Source organism: Stigmatopora argus, chromosome 5, assembly GCF_051989625.1.
Source record: "Stigmatopora argus isolate UIUO_Sarg chromosome 5, RoL_Sarg_1.0, whole genome shotgun sequence".
In the NCBI taxonomy this organism is placed as follows: Eukaryota; Metazoa; Chordata; class Actinopteri; order Syngnathiformes; family Syngnathidae; genus Stigmatopora; species Stigmatopora argus.
The window spans coordinates 6,187,501-6,212,500 of NC_135391.1; the positions used below are offsets into that span (position 1 = coordinate 6,187,501).

At 44.6% G+C, this 25,000-nt stretch overlaps 2 protein-coding genes across 4 annotated transcripts in view; both read left to right on the forward strand.

Annotated features, from left to right (window-relative positions):
• Window positions 1–11,760, forward strand: part of cux2b (cut-like homeobox 2b) — a 91,041-nt gene extending 79,281 nt beyond the window's left edge. The window contains exons 10-22 of the mRNA XM_077600756.1: window positions 42–146; window positions 1,114–1,305; window positions 1,378–1,436; window positions 1,511–1,559; window positions 1,675–1,774; window positions 1,891–2,514; window positions 3,935–4,036; window positions 4,466–5,298; window positions 6,188–6,341; window positions 6,421–6,726; window positions 6,965–7,153; window positions 7,241–7,517; window positions 8,086–11,760. Coding sequence (XP_077456882.1) covers window positions 42–146; window positions 1,114–1,305; window positions 1,378–1,436; window positions 1,511–1,559; window positions 1,675–1,774; window positions 1,891–2,514; window positions 3,935–4,036; window positions 4,466–5,298; window positions 6,188–6,341; window positions 6,421–6,726; window positions 6,965–7,153; window positions 7,241–7,517; window positions 8,086–8,869 — 3,774 coding nt within the window. The 3' untranslated portion in view covers window positions 8,870–11,760. The remainder of the gene's footprint in view (window positions 1–41; window positions 147–1,113; window positions 1,306–1,377; window positions 1,437–1,510; window positions 1,560–1,674; window positions 1,775–1,890; window positions 2,515–3,934; window positions 4,037–4,465; window positions 5,299–6,187; window positions 6,342–6,420; window positions 6,727–6,964; window positions 7,154–7,240; window positions 7,518–8,085) is intronic.
• A 1,147-nt stretch (window positions 11,761–12,907) lies between these two features.
• Window positions 12,908–25,000, forward strand: part of mtmr3 (myotubularin related protein 3) — a 16,520-nt gene continuing 4,427 nt past the window's right edge. For 2 of the 3 annotated variants that reach the window (XM_077600575.1, XM_077600576.1), the window contains exons 1-16: window positions 16,223–16,318; window positions 16,441–16,557; window positions 18,620–18,702; window positions 18,924–19,090; window positions 19,171–19,267; window positions 19,529–19,642; window positions 19,776–19,966; window positions 20,410–20,541; window positions 20,622–20,733; window positions 20,827–21,022; window positions 21,125–21,310; window positions 21,506–21,676; window positions 21,841–21,986; window positions 22,218–23,745; window positions 23,815–23,925; window positions 24,244–24,332. In XM_077600575.1, coding sequence (XP_077456701.1) covers window positions 16,223–16,318; window positions 16,441–16,557; window positions 18,620–18,702; window positions 18,924–19,090; window positions 19,171–19,267; window positions 19,529–19,642; window positions 19,776–19,966; window positions 20,410–20,541; window positions 20,622–20,733; window positions 20,827–21,022; window positions 21,125–21,310; window positions 21,506–21,676; window positions 21,841–21,986; window positions 22,218–23,745; window positions 23,815–23,925; window positions 24,244–24,332 — 3,536 coding nt within the window. Of the gene's footprint in view, window positions 13,111–15,039; window positions 15,108–15,327; window positions 15,388–16,222; window positions 16,319–16,440; window positions 16,558–18,619; window positions 18,703–18,923; window positions 19,091–19,170; window positions 19,268–19,525; window positions 19,643–19,775; window positions 19,967–20,409; window positions 20,542–20,621; window positions 20,734–20,826; window positions 21,023–21,124; window positions 21,311–21,505; window positions 21,677–21,840; window positions 21,987–22,217; window positions 23,746–23,814; window positions 23,926–24,243; window positions 24,333–25,000 lie in introns of those variants that run through there. The other variant, XM_077600574.1, reaches the window with a different exon arrangement.

The window sequence follows — 25,000 nt, forward strand, 5'->3', positions numbered from 1 at the left end:
TCATCCTCACAATTGTAATCAAGGCACATTTTTTTTCACAGAGAGCAGAAATAGCCCAGAAGGAAGTGCAGAGGCTAAAAGAGCAGCTAGTCAGTGGGGCTAGCGCCTCTGCTGGTGGCTGTCAATTCGTCGAGGACGCCGGCAAGGTAAGAATGGCGTCTTGTTTGTCAGCTACGTTACACATTTTACTTCACGGTGCTTTCTAGATGCATTTTGGGAATCCATTCTTTCATTCCTTTTCCATGTTACTTATCTTCACGAGAGCCACGGGGGTGCTAGAGCCTATCCCAGCTCACTATGGGCAGTAGGCAGGGTACACCCTAAATTGGTTGCCAGCCAATCACAGAACGCAAGAACACATGCAACCGTTCAAGCACATAGTCATACCTTTGGACAAATTAGAGCACACGTGTCAAAGTGGCGGCCCGGGGGCCAAATCTGTCCCCCCGCATCATTTTGTGTGGCACGGGAAAGTTAATTATGAGTGCCGACTTTTATGTTTTAGGATCAAATTAAAATGAAGAGTATAGATGTATATTAAATTTCCTGATTTTCCCCCTTTTAAATCAATAATTGTAATTTTTTAATCATTTTTTTCTGGGGTTTTTAGTTCAAAAGTCCTTTTGAAAAATCTAAAAATATATTTTTAAAAAAGCTAAAATAAACATTGTTTTAGATCTATAAAAAACTGAATATTCAGGGCTGTTAATCCAGTTCTTTTAATCCATTTATTAAAAAAAATCAAAATATTATATCTAAAATGATCCAGCCCACATGAAATCAAGTTGACGTTAATGCGGCCCGCGAACCAACCCGAGTCTGACACCCCTGAATTAGTGTTCAATCAGCTCCCCAGGCTGGTTTTGGGAGGAAAGCTGAGTACCCGGAGAAAAGCCACCCAGGCACGAGGAGTACACCCAAACTCCATACAGGAAGGCCAGAGCCTGGGTTTGAACCCTTGATCTTAGAACTGTGAGGCGGACGTGCTAATCACTGTTCTTACACCGTATTTTGTTCACAATACCATGGAAATGCTCTACTAATGATCTTATTAATCTCATGTATATCCACCCACCCTTCATCTCTATTTTTTATCTGCCTTCACATTTTCAGGAGAATAATGAGAGTGGCGAGGCTGCGCGCTCCAAACTGGAGGCCACTCTGCTCGCAAAAGACCGTGAAATCCTCCGCCTTCTTGAAAACATTCAGCGGCTTCAGTTCACGCTACAGGAAGTGCAAGAGACCTCGGCCAATCAGATCATCGAGCTAGAACGACAGTTGACCTACAAAACAGAAGCTATTGAGGTCTGCACCACTGATATCATAACCGAATATCACTCATGATTTGCATTTAATGTTTTTTTTACCCCGTTTTAGAGATTAGAAGCCAAACTGAAATCCCAAATGGATTACGAAGAGATTAAAACTGAACTCAGGTGATTGTTGTGCAGATGTATCATAAATGTTTATTCAAGTCAAGATAAATAATGTTGGTTTTTTCTGCCCTTAGTATCTTAAAGGTAATGAAGCTAGCCTCTGCAAATGGCAGCTCATCCCAGGTATGTGTTCTTTTCCACAGATCTAGCCCAAATGCCCAAAAAATATATTTCTCTTAAAATAGTATAATCAATGACTGTATCTTATTCCTTCTAAATGTAGCTTTTGCGTTTACAGGATTCTGCAAAGGTCACTGAGGCCCTCCTACTGGATAAAGAGGCATTTCTTCCATCTCACAAATATTTGATGGAAAAGGCCAGGATATTGCACAGTACTGGTAAAAAGCCTTGTTATTTTCTTACAGTCCGTTTTGTAGTGTTATGATTTCTTTCAGGTTGTATTAGTTTTTCAAAACGGATCACTTTCAGGATTTTTTATTTTTTGTGAAAGCAGATGACGACCAGTCAGAGGATGGAGGCAGAGAAACGAACAGACCACCTGGCTCCAACTCATCGTCCTCTCATGTGGACACCGGTCACACCTCCCCCAGCCCCGGTCCTCCCACGCTAGACGGCTCGTCCTCCAGCCACGATCTCGCCCGTCCCTTCTCCGTTTCGCCGTGTTCCGGCGATCGACTATCCGGGGACCACCTCCTCCACAAGCATCTTCTCTCCCCCCACTTTAAAAAGGAGGGCCACATGGCTTTCCCTACCGCACTCTACGCCGCCAAGGCGGCTCTCATGTCCGCCACTCAAGGTTCGGGAGGCAGCGACGCGGGATTGCCCAGCGACCAATCGGAAAGCGGCGGCTCGATCGCGGGCGACGACGACCAAGTGGACACGGCGGAGATCGCCTTTCAGGTCAAGGAGCAGCTGCTGAAACATAACATCGGCCAGCGTGTGTTCGGCCACTATGTGTTGGGCCTCTCCCAAGGCTCGGTCAGTGAGATCCTGGCCAGGCCCAAACCTTGGAGGAAGTTGACCGTCAAAGGCAAAGAGCCTTTCATTAAAATGAAGCAGTTTCTCTCGGATGAGCAAAACATCTTGGCCCTCAGGACGATTCAGGTCCGTCAAAGAGGTGAGTGGAACACGGGACACAGAGCTTACAGTTTATAGGAAGACTTATAGTCAGACTCGGGTTGGTTGGCGGGCCGCTTTTTTATGTGGGCCGGACCATTTTAGACATAATATTTAGATATTTTTTTAAATAAATTGATTAAATGAACTGGATTAAAGGCCCTGAATATTCAGTTTTTTATAGATCTAAAACAATGTTTATTTTAGCTTTTTTTAAATATATTTTTAGATTTTACAAAATGATTTATATATATATATATATACTCTTCATATATATATATATATACTCTTCATTTTAATTTGATCCTAAAACAGAAAGTCGGCACTCATGATTTACTTTCTCAGGCCCCACAAAATGATGTGGCGGGCCAGATTTGGCCCCCAGACCGTCACTTTGACACCCGTGGTTTATTGGTTCAATGGCCTGTGTGGTCTGAATTGCCAAGTGGATGAAGTGGGCACTACTTATTGTTTGCTTCATCTGGTATACATTGATTCTAATCCACATCAGAACTACAGTTTCATTTTACTTTGAAATGATGAATAGAATACATTTAAGTCAAGCATTAATGGCTCCTCCCAATCACGATCAGAAAGTCCTTTAAAAGGAAATGCGAACAGTTGAATACTTGATTACGTCTTGATTGTCTTTTTTTTCCTCTCTCTCTCTCAACATACATCAACAATACTCACATCTTTTGTAATTTCGGGAACTTACTTTTGGACGACTGTGGTTTTTCATGACACTAATAAGACCATCTGTAACGCATTATTCATTCACTCCACACTTGCTAGCAATAACCTTTTATTGTAGCCAAATATGCAGACTGAGTGAAGTGAAGCAACCATTTTGTGGCATTGGCTCTTCTGACCACCACCTGCTCACTCTCAAGCGACTTGGACAGAGGCAAGTTTAGTACAATGTCTTGCCTATGGACATAAAGTCAATATCTACAAGTGTTAGGCAGAATTCCAACCCTCGGTCGTTCAATCAGAGGACCAGCCGCTCAACCACCTGCGCCCCAAACTGCCCCATAACAAATGAATAACAAGGGATGAGATGTAAGCACTCGTTGACTGTCCATGCCTTCCTCTAACTGCAACACCAAAGTGAAAGCAGAAAGGTCCCAATGACGCTCCTCCTCTGTATTTGCTGGACAAAAACGAACTTGGCCCTCATCCTTGACTTCTCCGTGCGCACTTTCCTGTGGCATGTTTGTAGTCTTGCTTTTCAACTTTGTTTTCTCCCTAGATTCACAGCTTTTGAAAGTTGAGCTTCCCGTATACGGCAACCTCAGACAACACACACTCAAAGGCAGCCATTGATCTAGCAGTCAAAAGTAAAGCCTTGAAACTGCTCTCTGATCAACCATCCCACTCACCCCCTCCATCTCTGCTCTCTGTCTGTCTTTCCGTGGCAGGGAGCATCACTCCACGCATCCGAACTCCAGAAACTGGGTCAGACGACGCCATCAGGAACATCCTGGAGCAAGCCAAGAAGGAGATTCAGTCCCAGAGGGGTGGTGAGTCTAGAGTCAACAAATTCAAGTAGAGAGCTCATCATCACATCGTTTTTCGCCCGATTTTCAGGGTCTGCCTAGTGAGACCTGATCCGATGGGTCAGTGGTGGTCATCTCCCTACTTAAAGCTTGCGAGTTTGATCCCCTGCCCTGCTGACCATGTTAAATAATGCTCACCTTTATTATTTTTCATTTCCAGTACAATAGTGTACTAAAATGCAATATTCATTCAAGTCTGCTATCTTAATGCTATTGTATAATGGTGGACCCCAATCTGGAGAAACTATGAGTTGAAAAAACAACAACATAAGTTCCGAATTGAAAAAAAATAAGAATCAAGATCAGCCAAAATCTGCCTAGTTTTTTTTCTTGCGCTGGATCAGGTCTATGAGTCTTCGACATGGTCTAAAAGTACACAATTGTCTTGTTTAGGAGACTGCAAGACTCCCGTGACCACCAGCTTTGGCAGAAGCAGCAACGGGACAAGCAACAGTTCTGACGAAACCATTAAGAACATCCTACAGCAGGCCAGGAGGGAAATGGAATCCCAGCAACAAGTCTTGATGGATTTGGAGGGCAGCGGAAGACCCTCCACGGCTGGCACCGCAGCCCAAGTGGAACTGCTGGGGCCCCACGATCGTTCAAGGGGCCTACCTTTGCCCATCTCCATTAAGCAAGAAGAGGGGGGCTGCGTCACGGTCTGCGTGGCCAATTCCATCAGCGGCACCCAGACGCCCCTCAGCGTCCTTTCCCCCGCGGCCTTCGTTCAGAATATCATCCGCAAAGTCAAATCGGAGATCGGGGAGGTCGGCACTTATTTCGACCAGCACTGGTCTCAGGAGCGAGGCTCCGTGGGGCTGTGCGGAGTGGGGGGCTCCCAGCCCTTTAATTCCGTTTCCCCCGCCGTGTCTTCCTCCTCCTCGGGACCCTCGGCGTTGAGCCGCCCCTGGCCCCGCCTGGAGAACGGCGAATGTCTCAGCGAAGAGGCGTCCGCCGCCGAAGAAGAGCTTGGACCGGGGCGGCCCGCGGAGGTGAAGGTGGAATCGGACACCTCGGTCAGCGGCGAGTCCCCGGGACCGAGTCCCGGCCGCCTTTCTTACTATCCGGCGTACATTCCCAGGGCTCTGAAGCCCACCGTCCCGCCTCTGACTCCCGAGCAGTACGAGTTGTACATGTACCGAGAGGTGGATACCATTGAGTTGACGAGGCAGGTGAAGGAAAAGCTGGCAAAAAATGGAATCTGCCAGAGGATTTTTGGTGAAAAGGTAAATAATAGCCCAATGAGTCACACTTTTTTTGCATTGTTTGACTTACTTTTTTTTTTCACACTAACTTCAATAGTTGGCTAAGTTATTCTTTAGTGATTTGGAGCAGGGTCGAGTTTGGTCATCAATTTGTGTCGTGGTGATTAGGCAAAAGGGACCTAAATAACTATTATTTTGTTATGATAAAATTCCCCCCAAATAAGAGACCTAGACTCCAATGCATTTTTGGCTAGTGTGACTTTGTCTAAAAAAAAAATATGTTAACTCTTGGCCCAAAATCCATGACTGGACATCCTTCATAACTGCAAAAGTAGATTTACTGCCATCAGCTTTAAAACACTTTTGTTTTTCACAATATTTTTGGTTCACTTTACTGATCTCAAATTCAACATTTGCGATCCAAAACCATTTATTGCCATAAAAAATGGACTGGGAGACGTCCCTTTTTGTATGGTTTACGGACTATCCATGGAAATTGATCAAATTTCAGATAGTAATTTTAATTTTGCTTTGACAAAATGATTCACAATGAATGGTCCCGAGAAGCACATAAATATTCCTAAACTAAACTAAAAGACAATACTATCATGAGAAAAGCTCACTCCAACTCTTGTTGAAAGTCCTTTCATGTTGCTCTCATTTCAAATCTTTTATAGTAATGCTAAAAAAAAAAGAAGCGTCCCACCTTCCTTCTGTGTCGCTGCCAAATGGCCTAATTACTGTAAAATGAATTTTTCCTTCCATATTAACGGTGTGGTGCTTCATCTAGTGGCTGTTTATTGAACTGCTTTATTTTTCAACGACCATTCATTGCTTTATCTTCTTATCTGTTGCATTTGACTCCTCAAAGTGTGTCATATCATACATAAAACAATTGTTTGTTGTGCAGGTGCTTGGGCTTTCTCAGGGGAGCGTAAGTGACATGCTTTCACGTCCCAAACCCTGGAGCAAGTTGACCCAGAAAGGCAGGGAACCCTTCATCCGTATGCAGCTCTGGTTACTTGATCAACTAGGCCAGACCCTCAATCAGACCTCTCACCAGGGTCAGGATGCTTTCACGAGAACGGATCTCATGTGTTCGAGCGCCTTCTATAATCGACTATTTTTGCTTTTCACTCCCAGATAAGAGTCCAGTTCCAACGCAGTCGTCACCATCGCCACCGCTGAGTCCGGCAGAGGGTCAGCCGAGTCCCCTCGTCGAGCCGGTGAGCCTCTCCTTGGAGAGCAGCAAAGAGAATCAGCAACCTGAGAACCTGGTCTTGGGCCTCCCTCCCCAGCCCGAGGGAGTCAAGTCAACAGCCAATCTCATAGGCCTACATCACCCCGCTAACCCACTTGGCATCCAGGAGCTGGTAGCCATGTCGTCTGAGCTCGACACCTACGCCATCACTAAAAAAGTCAAAGAGGTGTTGACCGACAATAATCTAGGTGGGTCTTTTATTTAAAACCTGATAGATCCACCAAAAATGACTTCTAGTCCCGACCCAGTAATTGAGAATAATGGACTTAGAAGTGTTCGAGTTAGTTGAGTGCTTCCCTTCCCTCATGTGATCAGGTGTGTGTAGTTTGTAATCAACCCTTGTCTGTCTACTTAAACCTGTGTGTTTGTAACCACCTCACAAAAAAACACTAAGACACAAGTTTATATTTTGTTTCCCCCCCACAGGACAGCGTTTGTTTGGAGAGACCATTTTGGGTCTGACGCAAGGCTCGGTGTCCGACTTGCTGTCTCGGCCCAAACCTTGGCACAAACTTAGCCTCAAAGGCAGGGAGCCATTTGTGCGCATGCAGTTGTGGCTTAATGATCCTCACAATGTGGAAAAGCTAAGGGCCATGAAAAAGATGGAAAAGAAAGGTACGCTTTCCCGCCTGTTTTCTTAGTACGCCAGCTAAAATGGCCGTGTTTGTTTGTTTTTCTTTTTCCCCACTGAACACATCCCAGCTTACCTGAAGCGGCGATACGGACTCCTGAGCACAGGCTCGGACAGCGACTCGCCCAGCACTCGCTCCGAGTGCGTGAGTCCAGCCTTAGCCTCGCTGGACCTGTGCTCGTACGGTCAGGCCAAGAAACCTCGAGTGGTGCTGGGAGCCGAGGAGAAAGAAACCCTGAGGAAGGTCTACCTCTTGGAGCCGTACCCTTCTCAGAATACCATTGAGATGCTCGCAGCCCAGCTACGCCTCAAAACCAACACGGTTATCAACTGGTTCCACAACTACAGGCCAGTCTGGATGCAACTTTCACTGATGATTTTTACCCGTTGCGACTCTGTACAGGAACAAAGAGCAAAACATTGTAGCTTTGACATATTTTTGGTCAGTGAGATTTAATTTTGTCCACAGATGGAATAGTATTCAGCTAACGTTTTCGGAGGGAAACTGGATGCAAAATATATTTCTTATCGTTTGTTTCATGTGCTGCCATGCTATATTTTAAAAGATATTGGGTTGACTATTTGTCCGATATTGTCCTCTGATGTCGACCAAATTTAGAATCACAAATGGATTGTGAATGTCACAAACCGAACACAAAAATTCTTACTTGCTAAACCCACTGATGACGTGATGTTAATCACCAAATTAGCTGACGTGGTTGGGTAAGGAGAGTCTAAAATTACCGTAAGCTGATTTTCGGAGCAATCGTCTTTCAGTGTGGAAATATCTTAGACAGAAATCCCCCACTCAGTTGGCTGGGACCAATATTCAAGGGGCCCCTTGGCACTCATTGCCCCCAGACCCTATTCACATTAGTTCCGCCACTGGTCTAACGTGATTTTTTTTGTCGTGCAGGTCCAGGATGCGGCGCGAAGTCCTGACAGAGGGTCTGCCCGACAACGACACGGACGTCGAGCACCTCGGCTACTCGCCTCCATTGACGAGGAGCCCCCACTCTGATGGTGAAGAGAGGAGGCCGCAGCCCCCCTCGGGACACAACCACTCCAGCCTTCCTCCCGGCAACATCACGTTTCCTTTCGTCAAACAAGAGGAAGCGGACGGAGAAAACGGAGGGGAAGCCGGGGCGGAGGATTCGACCAGACTAACCAGAGCTCAGTGTTTTTCCACCGCAGTGCAATTCCCCCCGTGCAAGAGCGAGCGCGAGGACCCTGCCGCCGACTGCGGGGAGCCCCTCTCGACTGGCCAGGGAGAGGGGGTAAGCAGTCAGTTGGCCGTGTACAATAGCAGCACCTCTATAGACGCCCCCCAGAGAGTGAATAAGTCCAGGCACGAGGGGGAAGACTCCAGAAAGTCGCCCGTAGACCCCCTCAGCTTCAAGGCCTCGTCGGAAGCCTGTCGCAGTAGTTTGGAGATCTCACTCAACTCCCCTTCCGCTGCATCTTCCCCCGGTCTCATGATGTCAGTCTCTCCCGTGCCCTCTTGCTCTGCCCCCATATCCCCCTCGCCTCCGAACCCGCCCAATCACAGCCTGGACCCCAACGCGCCCCCTCCATTCCAAAGCCCGAAGCTCAACAGAAGCAGTCAGAGACGCAATGAGAAAATGGCAAACCTCAATAATATCATCCACAGGTTGGAGCGAGCCGCCAATCGCGAAGAAACACTGGAATGGGAGTTTTAAGTCCCCCGTCGACTCGTACGCGGCGCCGTCGAACTTTTTAGCGTGCCGAGGCGTCGCAAAGAAAAGCTTCCTGGAAAGGCCTGAGCTCGCAAGATGAAAACTTGTAGAAAATGAGAGCAAAAGATAGGCTTGCCTTCCCACAAAAACTGAAAAGTTTCTAAATGTGCGTTTGTTTTCTCCTTTTTTATTGCATAGGACTTTGAGCTACTGTATGTATGACGGCAGCAAACTGTCCTTTTACCTATTTGGACTTGACGAGGAGACTTTTGCAGCTATGGTGTCATAAAGATGTACACTGAAATCCTGTAGATTGCCACTGGGTGAGATTAAAAAGACCCCTGTCTTAAAGCCATTAAAAGCACTATAACTATTTGAAAGGGACGTTGACCAAATTTGCTACTTTTTGAATAGCAATTTTTCAGATTTTGTCTTTGAGACCGGACTGATAAGTCAAGTGACATGTAATCCTTTCACCGACTGAGAAATAGTCCCGTAAGACTCTAAATATTCAACATCTTGTTAATGAACTCCTTGGTGATATGTTTTAAACTATTTGTAACTCACGTATAAAATGTGGTTGTACATGTTGTAGAGTTGTCTGCAATAGCCTTCTGGAAACCTGATGTAGCATGGTTACTCACTTGACCCTGTTATCCTCTGTAGTTAGTCTCCCGTGCTAATACTTGAGTGAAAACCAGACAAAAAAAATGTTGAAAAGCCTCACAAAAAAAGGAAGTGACAAATATAATAAGTGGAGTACTTTTGACAAGTTTCTTTTCCTCTTTCCTTGAACAAATAATTACCGTTGAGGACCTTGTGTTTAAGCTAGCCGCTAGCCAATAGAATTCTTCACACCCAAGCAGTTTCTTCTTTCTCAGATGGAGAGTGACCAAGACACACAAGACAAGTTTAACCCAACCGTCCGCTTAAATCATTGGCTATCAATGACGGCTATAGACGTCCAATCCATTGGAGGGTTGACAGCAAATGAACATCCATTCAGCCCTCCTGCTTCAAATGGATTGGACCTCTAGTCGTAACAAGTCCTTAAAATTGACCAAGGAAGAAAACAGCTACGTGATTGGGGGTCTATCACCGTCAATGACATTGAAATGTTTATTTCTTATACAAAAAAGGTTAAAAGAGCTCCAAAACTGGTGTTTCCAAGAAAACAGTTCATACCCAAAACTCAGACTGTGATTTCCAAAATGTCAACATGTCTATTCAGTGAAAGCAAGTTTGTTTTGTTTTGTTTTATTTTTTATTTTTATTTGAAGGGAGGTCCTCCTCACAGCCAACACTTGACTGAGTGCACTTTCTCAAAATGGATCTTGTACTGTAGCTAAAATAATGTATACTTGATGAAACACCTCAACCTCTTAAGCATTGACCTTGTGATTAACGCATGTTATGACACCGCAGGCAGCATGATCATTTTCCTATGACCTCATTAGCCTGGGTGGAGAAAAAAAATAGACATTTAATTCCAGGACACATGGTTATAGCTATCCCCCCATATGTTATATTTGACCACCTGTGTTTTGTGTGTCCTAATATTTTGTCATGCTTGCATAAGATGTTATTTTTTATGTATTTTGCTTCTTTTGTATACTCGGAAAACATCATTAGATATCCATGACCTTGTGTATGAACTACTTACAGCACTTAAATTTTGTCGACTGTGAGGATTTGAGAAAAATATCAACAATATCCGTAGTGTCCACAAGTCTTTGCCTCGACTGAATCGTTGAAGTTGTTAGTAAACACTTGCACATGTCTTCAGATAGTTCCGAAGACTCGGATTGTACGATGTAGAACTATATTACGCAGTTACTCGAAATAACACCTTCAATTCTTGAATATAATGTGCTGGTTCTAATGAAATAGAGTGCACAGATTTAATCATCCGAACCCATTTGTGCTGGTCGAACAAGCTTGCCCGTGTTTAAGACATTCTCAGGGTAGTCTTTCCTCTATTTCCTCAGCGGCAGTGAGCATAAAACGCAAAGAAGTTTTAGCCAATAACTCAGATTTAATCTGACCTGATGGAGTTTTGCAAACTTGGCAACTTTCTCAGGAAGCAGTCGTTGCCGTTAAATTCTGTATAGCATTGTGTCAAAGATCCGAGACTGAAACTACCAGTGTGAAGCTAATGGGGTGATTTTTTTTGAAAAACGGTAGAATTTGCTCTATGTTGTTTTCGGTTTTGGTGCATAAAATGATGTATCATCACTCTGAGGGATTTTTCTGGTGAACCATGGGCAAGTGGCAGATAATTGTATTTAGCAACTCATGAAAAATCTCATTGTTTTGCATGCAAATAATTCATTTAGATCACATGACAAGGGGTAGACAGTGTTTTTGTGTTGTTCTATCAACTTTTTTACGATAGTGAAGTCCATGCATGGTGCAGCTTAAACATCCGACTGATCATTTCTTCATCAATCCACTCTAACGAGAAGCCATTAGCAACCCAGTTAACATTTCTGTCATAAATATAGAGTTTGGAGGTGACATATCATATACACCATGCATTATCCTCAAAGGAGTTTTGCATTGTATGTGATGTTATTCAAGAGTATGGGTTTTTCACCGTATTATTTGCAAAAGCAAAGCTTTTTGTGAAGTAAAGCTTACTCATGGTGTTTTTTTTACTATTATAACTGACATTAGTCACTAAAGAAACAGGTAATTGGTCCTCAAAAATGTAATTTTCACTCAGCCGTGGATATGGAGATGGTTATGACAAGACTGAAGTTCGTTGCAAAATCCTTTGGAAGTCAACAATGAGTCAAAAACTCGTGCCACGCAATTAAATGTCAGAGTGGACGGCGTACCTTCTTGCAAATTAGGTTGTAAGCCATCATTCAATACATAATTGTTTAAAGACATTGCTGTGTTGTGTTTTTATTTCTGTTCAGAAAACCAGAATCAGATGTCCATCTCATCAAAATGAAAGAAGATATGTTCAGTCTTTAACTTCTTTTACATGTAAGTCCATGTTTCTCATTTTGTTTTAGTTTTTTGACAATTTATTGTTAGTCATTGTTTCTGTTATTGTCGTCATTTCACTCCATCTTTGTCACTCAGCATATGTTATACAACTTTATTCAATTAGTGGTAGAAGTGAGAGTGGGTCAAGAGAGATAATATTAATTTTGTTTGATTAATTGTTAGCATTTAAGAGATTATGAGTGAAATTAATTTTAAAAAAAACTATGAATATGATGTACATAAAAAGTGCAATAGTGAACATTATCATTTAGGCCTAAAGCAAATTCTTGGTGTAACCTAACGGGGCCACCCCATTGTGGGGATATATGGTTGAATTAAATCTTTAAAATACGTAAAATGTAGAGAAAAGGTTTATTTAAAAAAATATTACTACAGTGGCTGTAGAGGGGGTTTCTTTGGTATTGTTTTGACCGCCCTCTAGTGGTGGGAACACTCCAAGCAGATATTTTAATTCCCTCAGCTTTGTCCTTGGTTGAAAATATGCAAGTTAACCCATTTATAGGGCACGCATTTAACTAGTTCATAAGTTTTAATTAATTGAGCATCTATCATTGACAATGAAAGGCAGTAAGTAAATATTAAGAAATAATTTTGAAAAATCTACTGTGCAGTGCTATTGGGCCACAACCAGGATGGAAATTTGTATTGAATTAATTTATTTGAATTCACTCATTGAAAACACATCATCTTATATTCAAAAACACAATAATGATTAATAATAAAACTGTCTGTGCAATATTATTGTAAATCTGGCGTCTACATTTGCGGATATCATGTAAGTGTCATATTCTTGTTTCATGGTTAAATTTAAGACATTACTAAAAGTAGTGACATGTCCTACAAAGGGCAAAAAATATATATGCAATGCATGAATCTAAAAAATAAACAAGCTATTCCAATGCTAATTAAAAGCTACTGCCAATGAAGTGTTGCGTTTGAGGCACAATGTGGGGAGTGTTTACATGGTTGCACCACGTGGGGTGAGCGCCTCCACCCCGCCCATTGCCATTGCTTTGGCGTGTGACGTCACAAACACGTAAAGTTGGGCTCGGAGAATTTGCGATAATGGCGACGGCGACTCGGCGCAGGAAAGGGCCACAGTCCAGCCAGCCTCGGCTTGGGATATGACTGATGCTTCTGCCTCCGCGGGGTCGTTTTGTGCTCGTCGACTGCACGCCGTTCGGATGATACGCTGGCTTTTGGCGTCTCGTCGCTTCGTTTGACGGGTGAGGCTGCCGGCTTGCGCTCGCTCCGCCGCCGAGTGTTTTGACAGAGGCCTCGGCCCGCTTTGGGGTCCGCCCTCCATCTCACAACAACAAAAACAGTTGCACACACGTCCACGCAGATGCGTTAGCCCACCTCGCTAACCGGGGGGCTAAGCAGCCCACCGGCCGCGGGTTAGCAAACACAAACACCGGCTATCAAGAAGCTCATCTCGTTCGGAAACTTCTCTCTGCCGTTCGTCTTATTCTAACCCAGCCATTAGGATCGGAGTTAGCATTAGCACGTTAGCATGAACAATTTTACAGACGTTGCCCGCCGACGGCCACTTTCCCCGCAATATTTTCAACGTGGACGTCACCCAACGAGTGCGAAGAAATGCACCGATGGGAACGTTGCTCTTGTTTAAATTTTATGTATTTTTTTCTTTGTACATAAAGTCTTGGGGCCGATCTGGTAGCACAACCTGTTACCACAAGAATCGAAGCGGCGACATGTTTTTTGCCCAATAATTGTTTGCTTTCCCCTTCTCACGCTACTTTAATCGTCAATTATTGTGTTGATCTGCAATTTGACCTTTTGCTGGTTCTATTAGACTAGCTTTAGGGTTAAATAAGCAATATGTCAACGTTGCAATGCAAAACCCGGTTCTTTGAAAGTTCGCATGTTGGGCCTGTTTGTTGGCTAATGTTCCAGTCTGATGCACTGTGGCATGTCACGGGACAGCAGTACCGTTAAGGCTCTAAGGGGCTTAGCTGGGTGACTGAACTCCGGCCACGCTGAGCCGCAGCCACGGGTCACGGGCCCACGCGGTAAACAAAGTCGTGTGCTTTGGGACGGACAGATAGGCTTTATCAGGCAGCACCAGCAGCACCGACCAACCTGCATTAGCCACCTCGCATCACCACCACCACAAGGATCATGAGAGAAAGAGAACAAATTCGCTGCTCAATTTGTGTCCTGCAATAGTCTTTAACAAGGGGTGGACTTGATTACAAAATAATTAGTCAGTGTAATTATCTCATCTCATTTTCTGAACCGCTTTATCCTCACTAGGGTCGCAGGGGGTGCTGGAGGCGGGGTGGGGGGACACCCTGAATTGGTGGCCAGCCAATCGCAGGGCACAAGGAGACAAACAACCATTCGTGCTCACACTCATACCTAGGGGCAATTTAGAGTGTCTAATCAGCCTACCATGCATGTCTTTGGAATGTGGAAGGAAACCAGAGTACCTGGAGAAAACCCACACAGAACATGCAAACTCCACACAGGTGGACCGACCTGGATTTGAACCTAGGAGCCCCCACTGTGAGGCTGACGTGCTAACCCTGGGGTGGGCAAACCGGTTCTCGGGGGCTGCTGTGGGTGCAGGTTTTTGTTCCAACCGATCAGGAACAGACATGTTGACCAATAAGATTTCTGTAGAAAACAAGAAGCACCTGACTGCAATCCACTGATTGCAATTGTACGACATCATCAGATTGGTGAAAAGGTGTCTTCTTTATGGGTTGGAATGAAAACCCGCACCCACTGCGGCCTTATGTGGAATAGTTTGCCCACCCCTGTGCTAACCACTCACTTAATTCATCTTGTTTTCATTGACTGGCATTATTTGCTACATTTTTTTTCTTGTTTGAAAGGATTTTAGACTGCATCTTATTGCTCCTAAAATGATCTGATGTTGAAGTGGCATTTAAATGGTTAAAAAGGACGCCCAAAACTATAACTGGTCATTTGAAAGACCTACAACTTCAAGTACTTTAGTAACATTTAATTAGCACCTTCCCCACCCTCAAGTTCCATTTTATTTTTCCAATTCATCAAACAAGATTCTTTCCTTTGTAATGTACATGCTCATAATAAATAATATAACAGCGATTAAATTATTCATGTTTCATTCCAATCCAACTCAATGTTTGCATGTATTTCCATAGATTTCCATGTCTTACTCGGGAACTGCTGATTATCTGGACTAGTCATTGTTAGTCATCGATTGTCTGGGGTAAGACCTTACAATTTTCTTAGCTCTCTAGTTTAAAAAGAATTGTGTTCACCTCTGCAACAATAATGAAAAAGTTTGTGATATATAATTTTTTTGATTATTAATAATGAAAATCCTTTGTTTCCATAGTACATTCACCATTATCATATGCGCACCACCCTATCTAGATTTGTTTTTTTTAAATAAACGACAGATTGCTTAATGAATTCTCTTCACACAGGCTGCTGCCGGCCAGGCTTCCTACTATTCGGCTGAGCCACACTCCTTCACAGGAGCCATGGTACACTATTTTCTCTGCTTTGCACTAGATCCTGCATGGCATGCATTCAGTAGCATTGGAAACTCTCTATTGATTTCAAATCTTTATCTGCCGCTAACCAGGAAGCAGACAGTTATGTCAGCGACTAGTCTGTCAAAGATTGCCTTGGGCTGCTGTCGAAGCAGGGCAACTTTCAGTTTTTATTGCACACATTTGCTTTCCTGTTGTGTCACGTCATGACCGCGACAACGTGATAAACTGTTTGGGTGGCTACTCGGACTTTTGTTTTCAGCAGGCTTAATCCTTCAGTGGCTGTTTGGGTGCAAAATTTGTGCTGAGGCAGCAAGCGGAGGGAAAAACATTGCGCATTATTTGTGTGCCTTAATTTTTTTTTTTTTTTCTTCTAGATAAACAAGTCACTTCAGATTCTGTTTTATAGGAAATGCGTTTAACCTGCACAATGTTCAGTTCAGATCAGTTTTTATTTTGTTTTTCTCGTGTATACAAATCTTGAGTTGCTTGTATTTAGACACTAAAAGCAGTATAAATGCAATTTTGGAAAAACTGCTGAGGTCAAGAAAAACTAGGCTTGTGTCAAATCGAAAAGTACTTAGCCACATTAAGCTGTCATGTAAAACACAAACAAAAGAGAAAATGTTTCTAATTACTATGTCCAGAGACATCTTGAGTGAACCCTATGACCCCCCCAAATTTTATGCAAACCATTTGTGAATTTATTGTCTGCTGAGTTTTCCGTGCCAAGCATTTAAAACCAAGTCAAATCCTCTAAATACATGAATGAAGATTGTGTTTTTTCCATTGTCAGAAGTTCGTCATGCTTAGCGGGTCTTTTTACATGCAGGAGGAGGAGGGGCACAAGATCTCAGAGTGCATCCAGGCCAATCAAATTTTCCCCAAGAAAGCCCCTGTCCTGGAGGAGGAAAACATGCAGGTGAGGAATCCTTAGCTTGCAACAATTAATTAATATTACTAAATGATAATCGGTCTTAAGATCCCCGATTCTGCCTGCACGTGCTTTGGGTTCTGCAGTTAACTCTATTTTTCTGTTGCTAGGTGCCCTTTCCTGAGCTGCACGGGGAGTTTACAGAGTATGTGGGGCGGGCAGAGGATGCCATCATTGCAATTTCCAACTACCGTCTGCACATCAAGTTCAAAGTGTCTGTCGTCAATGTAAGTACATTTTTGACCATGAAAACAGCATTTTTAACTTGGTTAAAATAAATGTGCTATGTTGCATAATGTCCCCAAACTCTTTTAAAGCCTTTATTTTTTTGCCCTTTATTAATTTGCGCAGGGTTTTGATGTTTTAAAGACTCACTGATTGTGCAATGTGACTGTCAGGAGCTTCTCGGACAGCACTTAGAACACACTATATATATAAACTCAATGCTTGTGTAGTGTGAAGCAAGTGAACGTACAAGATAAGAAAACTTGCTCTGCTTAGATAAGCCAACTTGTTGCAGCAGGGGAGTTCTGTTACAACAATTTCTCTTCTTCCTCTCTTTAATCACGTGGACTAGCTTTTGAAAAGACTGAAAGACACAAGAAGGCGTCGTGCTCAATTACTCGACAATTGGTTCCATTATTAGTATTCAGATGGGATGACTGTTTTTTTGTTTCACTTTTATGTAAGAGTGTAACACATTTGCACAATATGTTCTCTAGCTTGAACTGTTATACTATAATCCTAGGAACCAACATGCATTCACCCCCCAAAAAATCACATACCCAAAATAGTCAGAATGAATCTGTTGCCAGCTATTTTTGTAGTTATTTAGCAATATAAACTAATTTGTTGTTCAACTGCCCCCCCCCCCCCAAAAAAAAGGCTGTTGTAGTTGCAAAAACAAATGCCACAGTATGAAACAACAAAAAAAACAAAACATTTTTTTGTTGCTGTCCCTATTGATTTTCTGAATTCGCGCTAGTTGGATTTTTTTTCCCAGAAGCTGCAATATTCATCTGCGTGTTTGAAATTGCCGTTTATTACCCTTGCTCACATCAGACAGCCAATGTTCTCTCACATCTTTGGACGAGTTGACAAAATGTGACCATCACCAGGCAGTTTTCGGCGGGAAGTGCAAGCAACCTCGAAATCTTGTTGACGTACAGATTAGCGATTTAGATTACAGAGCGACAATCAAATTGCAACTTCGTGATGCAAGGGCATCCGGAATGTGACATGATTACAGCCCTTTGTTGATAGTGAATAGCACCCGGTCAGATATATTAAGCACTGTTCACGTTATTTTTTTTCTCTCTTGTCTCGGATCAGAGTTGTTCTTGTGAGGTGTCAGTAAGTATCAAACAGTGATGCACGGCGTGGGATGGTTGTCATTTTTTGAGTGCCTTTAATGAAATGTAATTGCTACCTAGACAACTTTCTCAGGCGCAAGGAGGCAACTAATGTGTGGGAAGACTAACCACGCCTTACTCAAACAACGCATTTAACTATACAAAGGCTCACTCGGGCACAAAAATTTAGCCTACTGATGAGTGCACGTCAATCATGCATGACTTCAGACTGCATGCAAACTGCAGCCCAAGCACACTGTGCACTGTACTTTGGTTTAATTAGCAAAGCTTATATCAAAGCAGGTTAGGTATTTCCATAAAGTATTGCAAGCATGCGCTACAGTCACTGCAACTATCCAATTGTTTCGCCTTCTAATCTGATTTAATTCGGTAGAAAACTTTAAGCTAAAATGAAAATCCTCTTTTGGTGTATATTATCAGAGCTCTTTAGGAAATGTTACTTGAAACAAAAATGGACATTTCTATTAACAAGTCATCTAAATAATTCAAACTAATCTGTTGCACATCAATCTTTATTTTTTTTTCCCCATTCCATCCAAGCTTTTCATTTTTGTTAACTTGGTTTGTCTTATTTGTTGATTGTTTTTTTTCTTATAAAATGGCATCTGCCATTGTACATTAACATTTAGTTTTGCCTGAAAAATGAAATGTTTGTATTTAGTGCACAATATGTGTAATATACTTTTGTCATGTGTGTTTAGCTTTACAAGCCAAATTATTTAGTCTGCATTTGCATATGCGTAACAGTCATTTAATCTGGCAAGGTTAGTCACCGAGTTTTACGTTAAATAAATGTCGCTATTAAATTTGCCCAGTCCTAGCATGAAGGTGTTTTTTTGTCCTGAGCTCTGTTAATGTTTATCATAAAGTTATTATAATCTTTTGTGTACTTATTCTGACTATACTTGTTTTACAGGTGCCCCTACAGCTCATTGAGAGTGTGGAGTGTCGTGATATGTTCCAGTTGCATGTCACCTGTAAGGACTGCAAAGTCGTCAGGTAGGAAAAAAAGATGACTGTATGAATGAGCTACAAAGTGCCCGTCAAAACAATCCTGCGGGCCGGATCGGACCCCCTGATGGGCCATTTCTGGCCCGGGGACCGCACGTTTGACACCCTGCGGTTTACGATTAATCCAAAGAAGTCTGGAGCAGTGAATCATTTTTATTATGTAACTGTCAGAAAGGAAACCAGTTCTTTTACTGTGCTTGAAATCCAAGGTGTCAGTTCTCTACCTTCGAGCAATGTCAAGAATGGCTCAAGCGTATGAATGTCGTGGTGCGGCCACCCTCTCGCTTAGAGGATCTCTTCTCCTTCGCCTTCCACGCATGGTGCATGGATGTGTACGCTGGTGAAAAGGAGCAGCACGGAGAGCTTTGCAGACCAGGTAGTCCCATCTTCTGTAACCCCCCCCCCCCAAGTATCAGTCTTGGCACTCTGGTCATATCCCATTTCTCTGGTCTTTAGGCGAACATGTGACCTCCTGGTTTAAGAATGAAGTAGAGAGGATGGGCTTTGACACTCAAAATGCTTGGAGGATATCTGACATCAACAGCAAGTTTAGGTGAAAATGCCGTTCCGCTCTGTCGGTACCTACGCCTAAGCGATTGCGACCTTTGCTTTCATTGGCATAGAGCGCAGATCAGCATGCGAGAGACATTTTAGCCTTGTTGTTTTGTACTCCGTTGGTGCTGCGGGAAAAAAAGTGCAAGCCCAGGCTTAAATGTCTGTCGACAGAGACTTTTGTTGAGCTTTCACTAATACAGTCGGTCAGATCTGATGGGTTCTGTTATGCCTTCTTTCTCTGCTCCCTCTGTATTAGCAGGCTGTGCCCCAGCTATCCCCAGCAGCTTCTCGTACCAGCATGGATTACGGACAAAGAACTGGAAAATGTGGCAGCTTTCCGTTCCTGGAAGAGGTTCCCTGCCGTGGTATACAGGTCAGGTGGTTTGGAATCATAATTCCTTTCGATCATAGGTGACCATGTTTGACCACTTATTCAGTTCGGTCAGCATTATTGACTTTGTGCTCCAGTTTATTCTTTGTTTATATAACTTTATTTGTACTTTCAGACACCTGAGCACAGGAGCTGTGATCGCCCGCTGCGGCCAGCCAGAGGTCAGTTGGTGGGGCTGGAGGAACGCGGATGATGAACACTTGGTTCAGTCCATTGCCAAGGCTTGTGCTGTGGACAGCAGTTCTCACAAACACCTGTCCAACGGAAACTACACTAACGGCTCCGACCTGCCTGATAGTGACTTTGGTGAGCGTTCGCACAGGCTCGCCTACGCACACTTCCAGATTAGACGCAAAAAGCACACGTTGGCTTTCATCCAAACAGACACAGATTGTTCTTCGAGCTTTTAAGTCAGTGAGTTTGTAGATGATGATGATGAGGTGGTGCAATCCTACCTGTCTGGGCCTGACTATTTTTTTCTCGTGGCATTTACCTGTGCCACGTACAAAGATAAAGCTCAATATGTATTATGTCATTTTCTAATACTTTTCAAATAGTGTCCTTAATAGTTAATTCTTAAAAAGAAATAAAATAAAAAAGACAGCAGATCAACCATTGTTCACATTTTCGTTTTGTGGACATAGCTAACACGTGTATAAGAATGTATCGTTCAAAAGGAAGCGAGCACGCTACCTGGATCCGCAGTAATGTAAATTTACATGTAACTCAGATCTTTCTAACTGCATCAGAGTCCGCAATGACCAACAGCTCAGAGGTGGAGACATTGGCAATCCAGCCTCACAAGTTACTGATTCTGGATGCCAGGTCCTATGCAGCTGCTGTGGCCAACAGGGCAAAAGGTGGAGGCTGTGAATGTCCTGGTAGGGTTCGTCTTTATTTCCTGTCTGCTTTATATCTCAGCTTCCATTCGATTTCAATGGAGGTTTTTTTTGTCTTCTAGAATACTACCCCAACTGTGAGGTGGTGTTCATGGGCATGGCCAACATTCACTCCATACGCAAGAGTTTCCAGTCTCTACGATTCCTCTGCACGCAGATGCCCGATCCAGCAAAGTAGGGCTTTCTTTGTGTAGTATTTATTGGAGTTTTAAGTAATATGGTTGTGACATGCCCTATCACATGTTGCTCTTTTCTGTTTACCCAAAGCTGGCTTTCTGCACTGGAAAGCACCAAATGGTTGCAGCACCTGTCTTTGCTGTTGAAGTCGGCCCTGCTAGTCGTCAACGCCGTGGACAGGGACCAGAGGCCTGTTTTGGTGCATTGCTCAGACGGCTGGGATCGGACACCTCAAATTGTTGCTTTGTCAAAGTTGCTGCTTGACCCATATTACCGCACTATAGAGGTACGTCTACCTAAAAAAGACTGGTTTAAGTCGACTGCTGTTTTTGACAAGACTGTGTAGGAAGTTATCATTGAAAAAAATGCATTGGGTATCTTTGTGTAGGGCTTCCAAGTTTTGGTGGAGACGGACTGGTTAGACTTTGGCCACAAGTTTGCTGACCGATGTGGGCATGGCGAGAACTCTGAGGACGTGAATGAGCGCTGCCCCGTTTTCCTGCAATGGCTGGACTGTGTTCACCAGCTGCAGAGGCAGTTTCCGTGCTCCTTTGAGTTTAATGAGGCCTTCCTGGTAAGTATTGTGTCAAATGAAATTATTCCTTACAATAGATATCGTTAAAGTCATTTGTTCATACCGTATCTTTTGAATTTTTAGTAGTCGTAATAATTCAGCAGTCTTGGAATCACACAGCTGTGGCCTTGGTGCTTATCATTTCAGCTGTGAGTTGGCGAGCCTCAACATGTTTTTCTATGGTTGTTTTCGCAGGTGAAGCTGGTGCAACATGCTTACTCCTGTCTGTTCGGCACGTTCCTGTGTAACAGTGGCAAAGAGAGGGAAGACCGACACGTTCAAGAGAGGACGTGCTCGGTGTGGTCCCTGCTGAGACCCGCCAACCGCACACTGAGGAACATGCTGTACTCTTCGCACTCCGAGATTGTATGTACACACTTGGGCCAGGCCCTTAGGGAGAAAAGTGGTGCAGTCTCTTGAATTTGATGACGTAGAGCATGGCTAGTTAGATAAATACACTTTCTTAATACAGCGGCTTAACTTGCGCGGTGTGATTTTCGGTCAATGTAACTATTCATGGTTTGTTGCAGGTTCTCCACCCTGTGTGCCACGTGCGCAATTTGATGCTGTGGACTGCAGTGTATCTGCCCAGCTCCTCTCCTACAACCCCCTCTGACGAGTCCTGTGCTCCCTATCCTTTGCCTGGCAACAACTCTGAGGAGGCGCCTCTGGGCAGGTGAGCCTGGCACGCTGGCACAGAACTCCCCAATTCATACTCAAATGTAAGACAAACTCCGGTTGAAGGTTGCCGACGCCGACTCTCATTGCGCATCTTGCTCTCCTTGGGCCCTTGTAGCCACACCATGTGTGATATTAGTACTTGTCTCTTGATAGAGACAAAGGTCTGATTATGAAACGCACACGTAAGGCTAAAACTCTAAAGTTCTGTTTTTCTTTTCCATTTTAGATGTACGAAGACGCGTTCCTTCGACAATTTGCCTAGTGCTTGCGAGCTGGGTAATGCACTGGCTCCCAATCGGCGCTCTAGTGACCCAAATCTCAATGAGAAGTGGCAGGACCACCGGCGCTCTCTGGATCTCAACATGGCAGTCGATCCGGAAGAAGGGGGCGACCGGGAACACGAGGTGCAGTGCAACGGATTGAGCCTTTACCCGAACAGAGCGGACTCCGAGCTGGATGACGACCCGCACCCGATTTCGGATTCGGAAGAGGGCGTCTCCATGCGCACCGTAGCGTGTCGGGAAGAAGCCCAGGCGGCGGAACTGTCTGTGGCCGTGGGCGTGGCCGAGGGACAGATGGAGAACATTCTTCAAGAAGCTACTAATGAGGACATGGGAGCAGATGCTCAGAAGGTTGTGAGGGCTGCTCTCACCCATGTTATTAACAGAGCTGCTATGGAGGCGGAGGAGAAGGTCTCAAGAACTGATGAAGACAAGGACAAGGAGGAGGAGGAGGAAGATCAGTCTCTCCACACGATCCAGATCCCAGAAATGTTTCCTAACGGCCACCGTCCGGAAAATGGTTTTGCGAAAGCCAACGAAAATCTTGACGCCGTTCCTACGCCTGCGCTGATTGTCCTGGATTTGGAGGGTCCGAGCGAGGACCAAGTCCAAACGTTAGAGCATGCGGAGAAGCAAATTCTGGAGAACGGCTCTCGACAACTAGAGTACGCTCATGAAAACGTGGAGTCAGGTGAGCCAGAGGCACCTGTACCTCAAAGGACTCTGAACGGCTTTGCTCACAGGTCACCCGAGGAAAGCCACGTGGATGAAAAGACGACCGGCGCTTCCGACCCTGACCCAGTCTTGACAGATGCCGAGAAAAGGGTCTCCCTTATGGAAAGCTCGACGGAGACGTTGACGGAGGAGGTGTGCAGCCGGTTAGAACTCCCCGTCCCGCCTGCGGTCTGCCAGAACCGCCATGCCCACGGCAACGGCCAAGGCCAACCGCCCACTTCCAGGAGAGAGAAAATGGCCGAGAGCGACGAACACAGCTTTTTTCCGACGTTCAACGGGGTCGGCAAACGACCCTGCGTCAGTGCCTTCCAGTCAGCGAGCGGCGATCTGGCCCGCGACGGACTCTGTCACAGCGACAGTTCCGACGGAGAACCTTGCGGAGGTCCTCAGTGGATCAGGGCCGAGGGCGAGCGGGCCCCGCTGAGCCGGCAGGCGTCCCTTGCCAGCTGCAACTCGCTCATCCTGCACCACCGAGGCAGCTGCTCGCAACCGCGCCGGTGCCACGCCCAAATGGCACGCGCCGCCGTCAGCCCCGAGCAGCCGTCACGCAGCCACTTGGACGACGACGGGCTGATGCTACACACGGACGCCATCCAGCAAAGGCTGAGGCAGATCGAAGCCGGGCACCAGATGGAGGTGGAGACTCTGAAGAAACAGGTACAGGAGCTGTGGAGTCGCCTGGAAAACCAGCAGCACGCCGGCTCCCATCGGATCAATGGAAACGGAGGAGACGAATTGGTAAGATGATAAGTCAAATGGTCAAATGGCCAAATCCACAGGAAATAAAGACGCTCCTCTTTCTGGCAGACTTTGATGACCGACTCGGAGTACAACATGGACCCCAACTGTCTGTCACGGTGCAGCACGGAACTGTTCTCCGAAGCCAGTTGGGAGCAAGTGGACAAGCAGGACACTGAGGTGGGCTACATGCACATTTTGAAAGAATTCCCTCACTCTGTGTTTTTCTGGCACTTTTTATTTCAACTTTTGAAAGTCAAGGTGCACTTACAAGTTTGTAAATCAGTAGGCGCAATCCTTTCGCGGAAGAATCAAGCACACAGAACGCAAACTTTTGGCATTCCGCCGAACTGCCGTAAAGAAAAAACGTAATACAAGTAATGTAGTCATTGACGAGAGACTTTGTAGAACACGCCTTTCCCACCTCGTAAAGCTTCACAAGCCGATCTGTGATCTTATCTTGTGGCTAAAATGGCTACTCTGTGGGCCTCTTTTAAGGTCACCCGCTGGTACCCTGACCATTTGGCTGCCCAGTGTTACGGCTGCGAGAGCAGGTTCTGGCTGGCCACCAGGAAGCATCACTGCAGGTAAACAGCCGGAAGCGTTAAGCCGCTCCACTTGATTGGTTCATTGGCGCCGTCTGTGGCGGGCGGGCGGGAGGCACTCGCTTCTCAGCTTGACCATTTCCTGTGCAACCACTGATATGCAGGATGAGACTAGATTTAGTTCAGGCAGCTTTGAGCAGCCACTTCAATGTGGCTGGCTTGTTTTTCACCATATGGGGGAAAATGCCTAAAACAATTTTTTAAAAAATGTAGAGTAAATGGTTAACTTTTTTGCAAATATATAAGCATGCATTATAGTGTTTTTTCACTATACAATCAAATGGCCAATGCAGACATTTAAAAAGCTAAATCAAGTCAGTCCTATTAATATGCTCACATTTTAACACTCCCTGTGAAAATGTTGAGCAGACTTTTGGAAGAATAAGGTGAAAGGTTTCTTTTTTTTTAGTTGGGCCCACTCAGTTTTATTCTTGTGGTGTTGTGATTTCCAAGGATAGCGCTTGTGATCCTTCAGTGGTGTCTTTCCGCCGCGCACATTTTGCTGGCAACACTGGCATTGCTTCCAAATGTTTGTGTGTGTGTGTTCCACATTGTGCGAGAGTGGCTGTGACGCATGAGCGATACATGGGTCAAGTTGTTCATTTAGTGTTACCATGTTGTTGTCCTTCCTGTTGAGGCAGCTCTTCTCT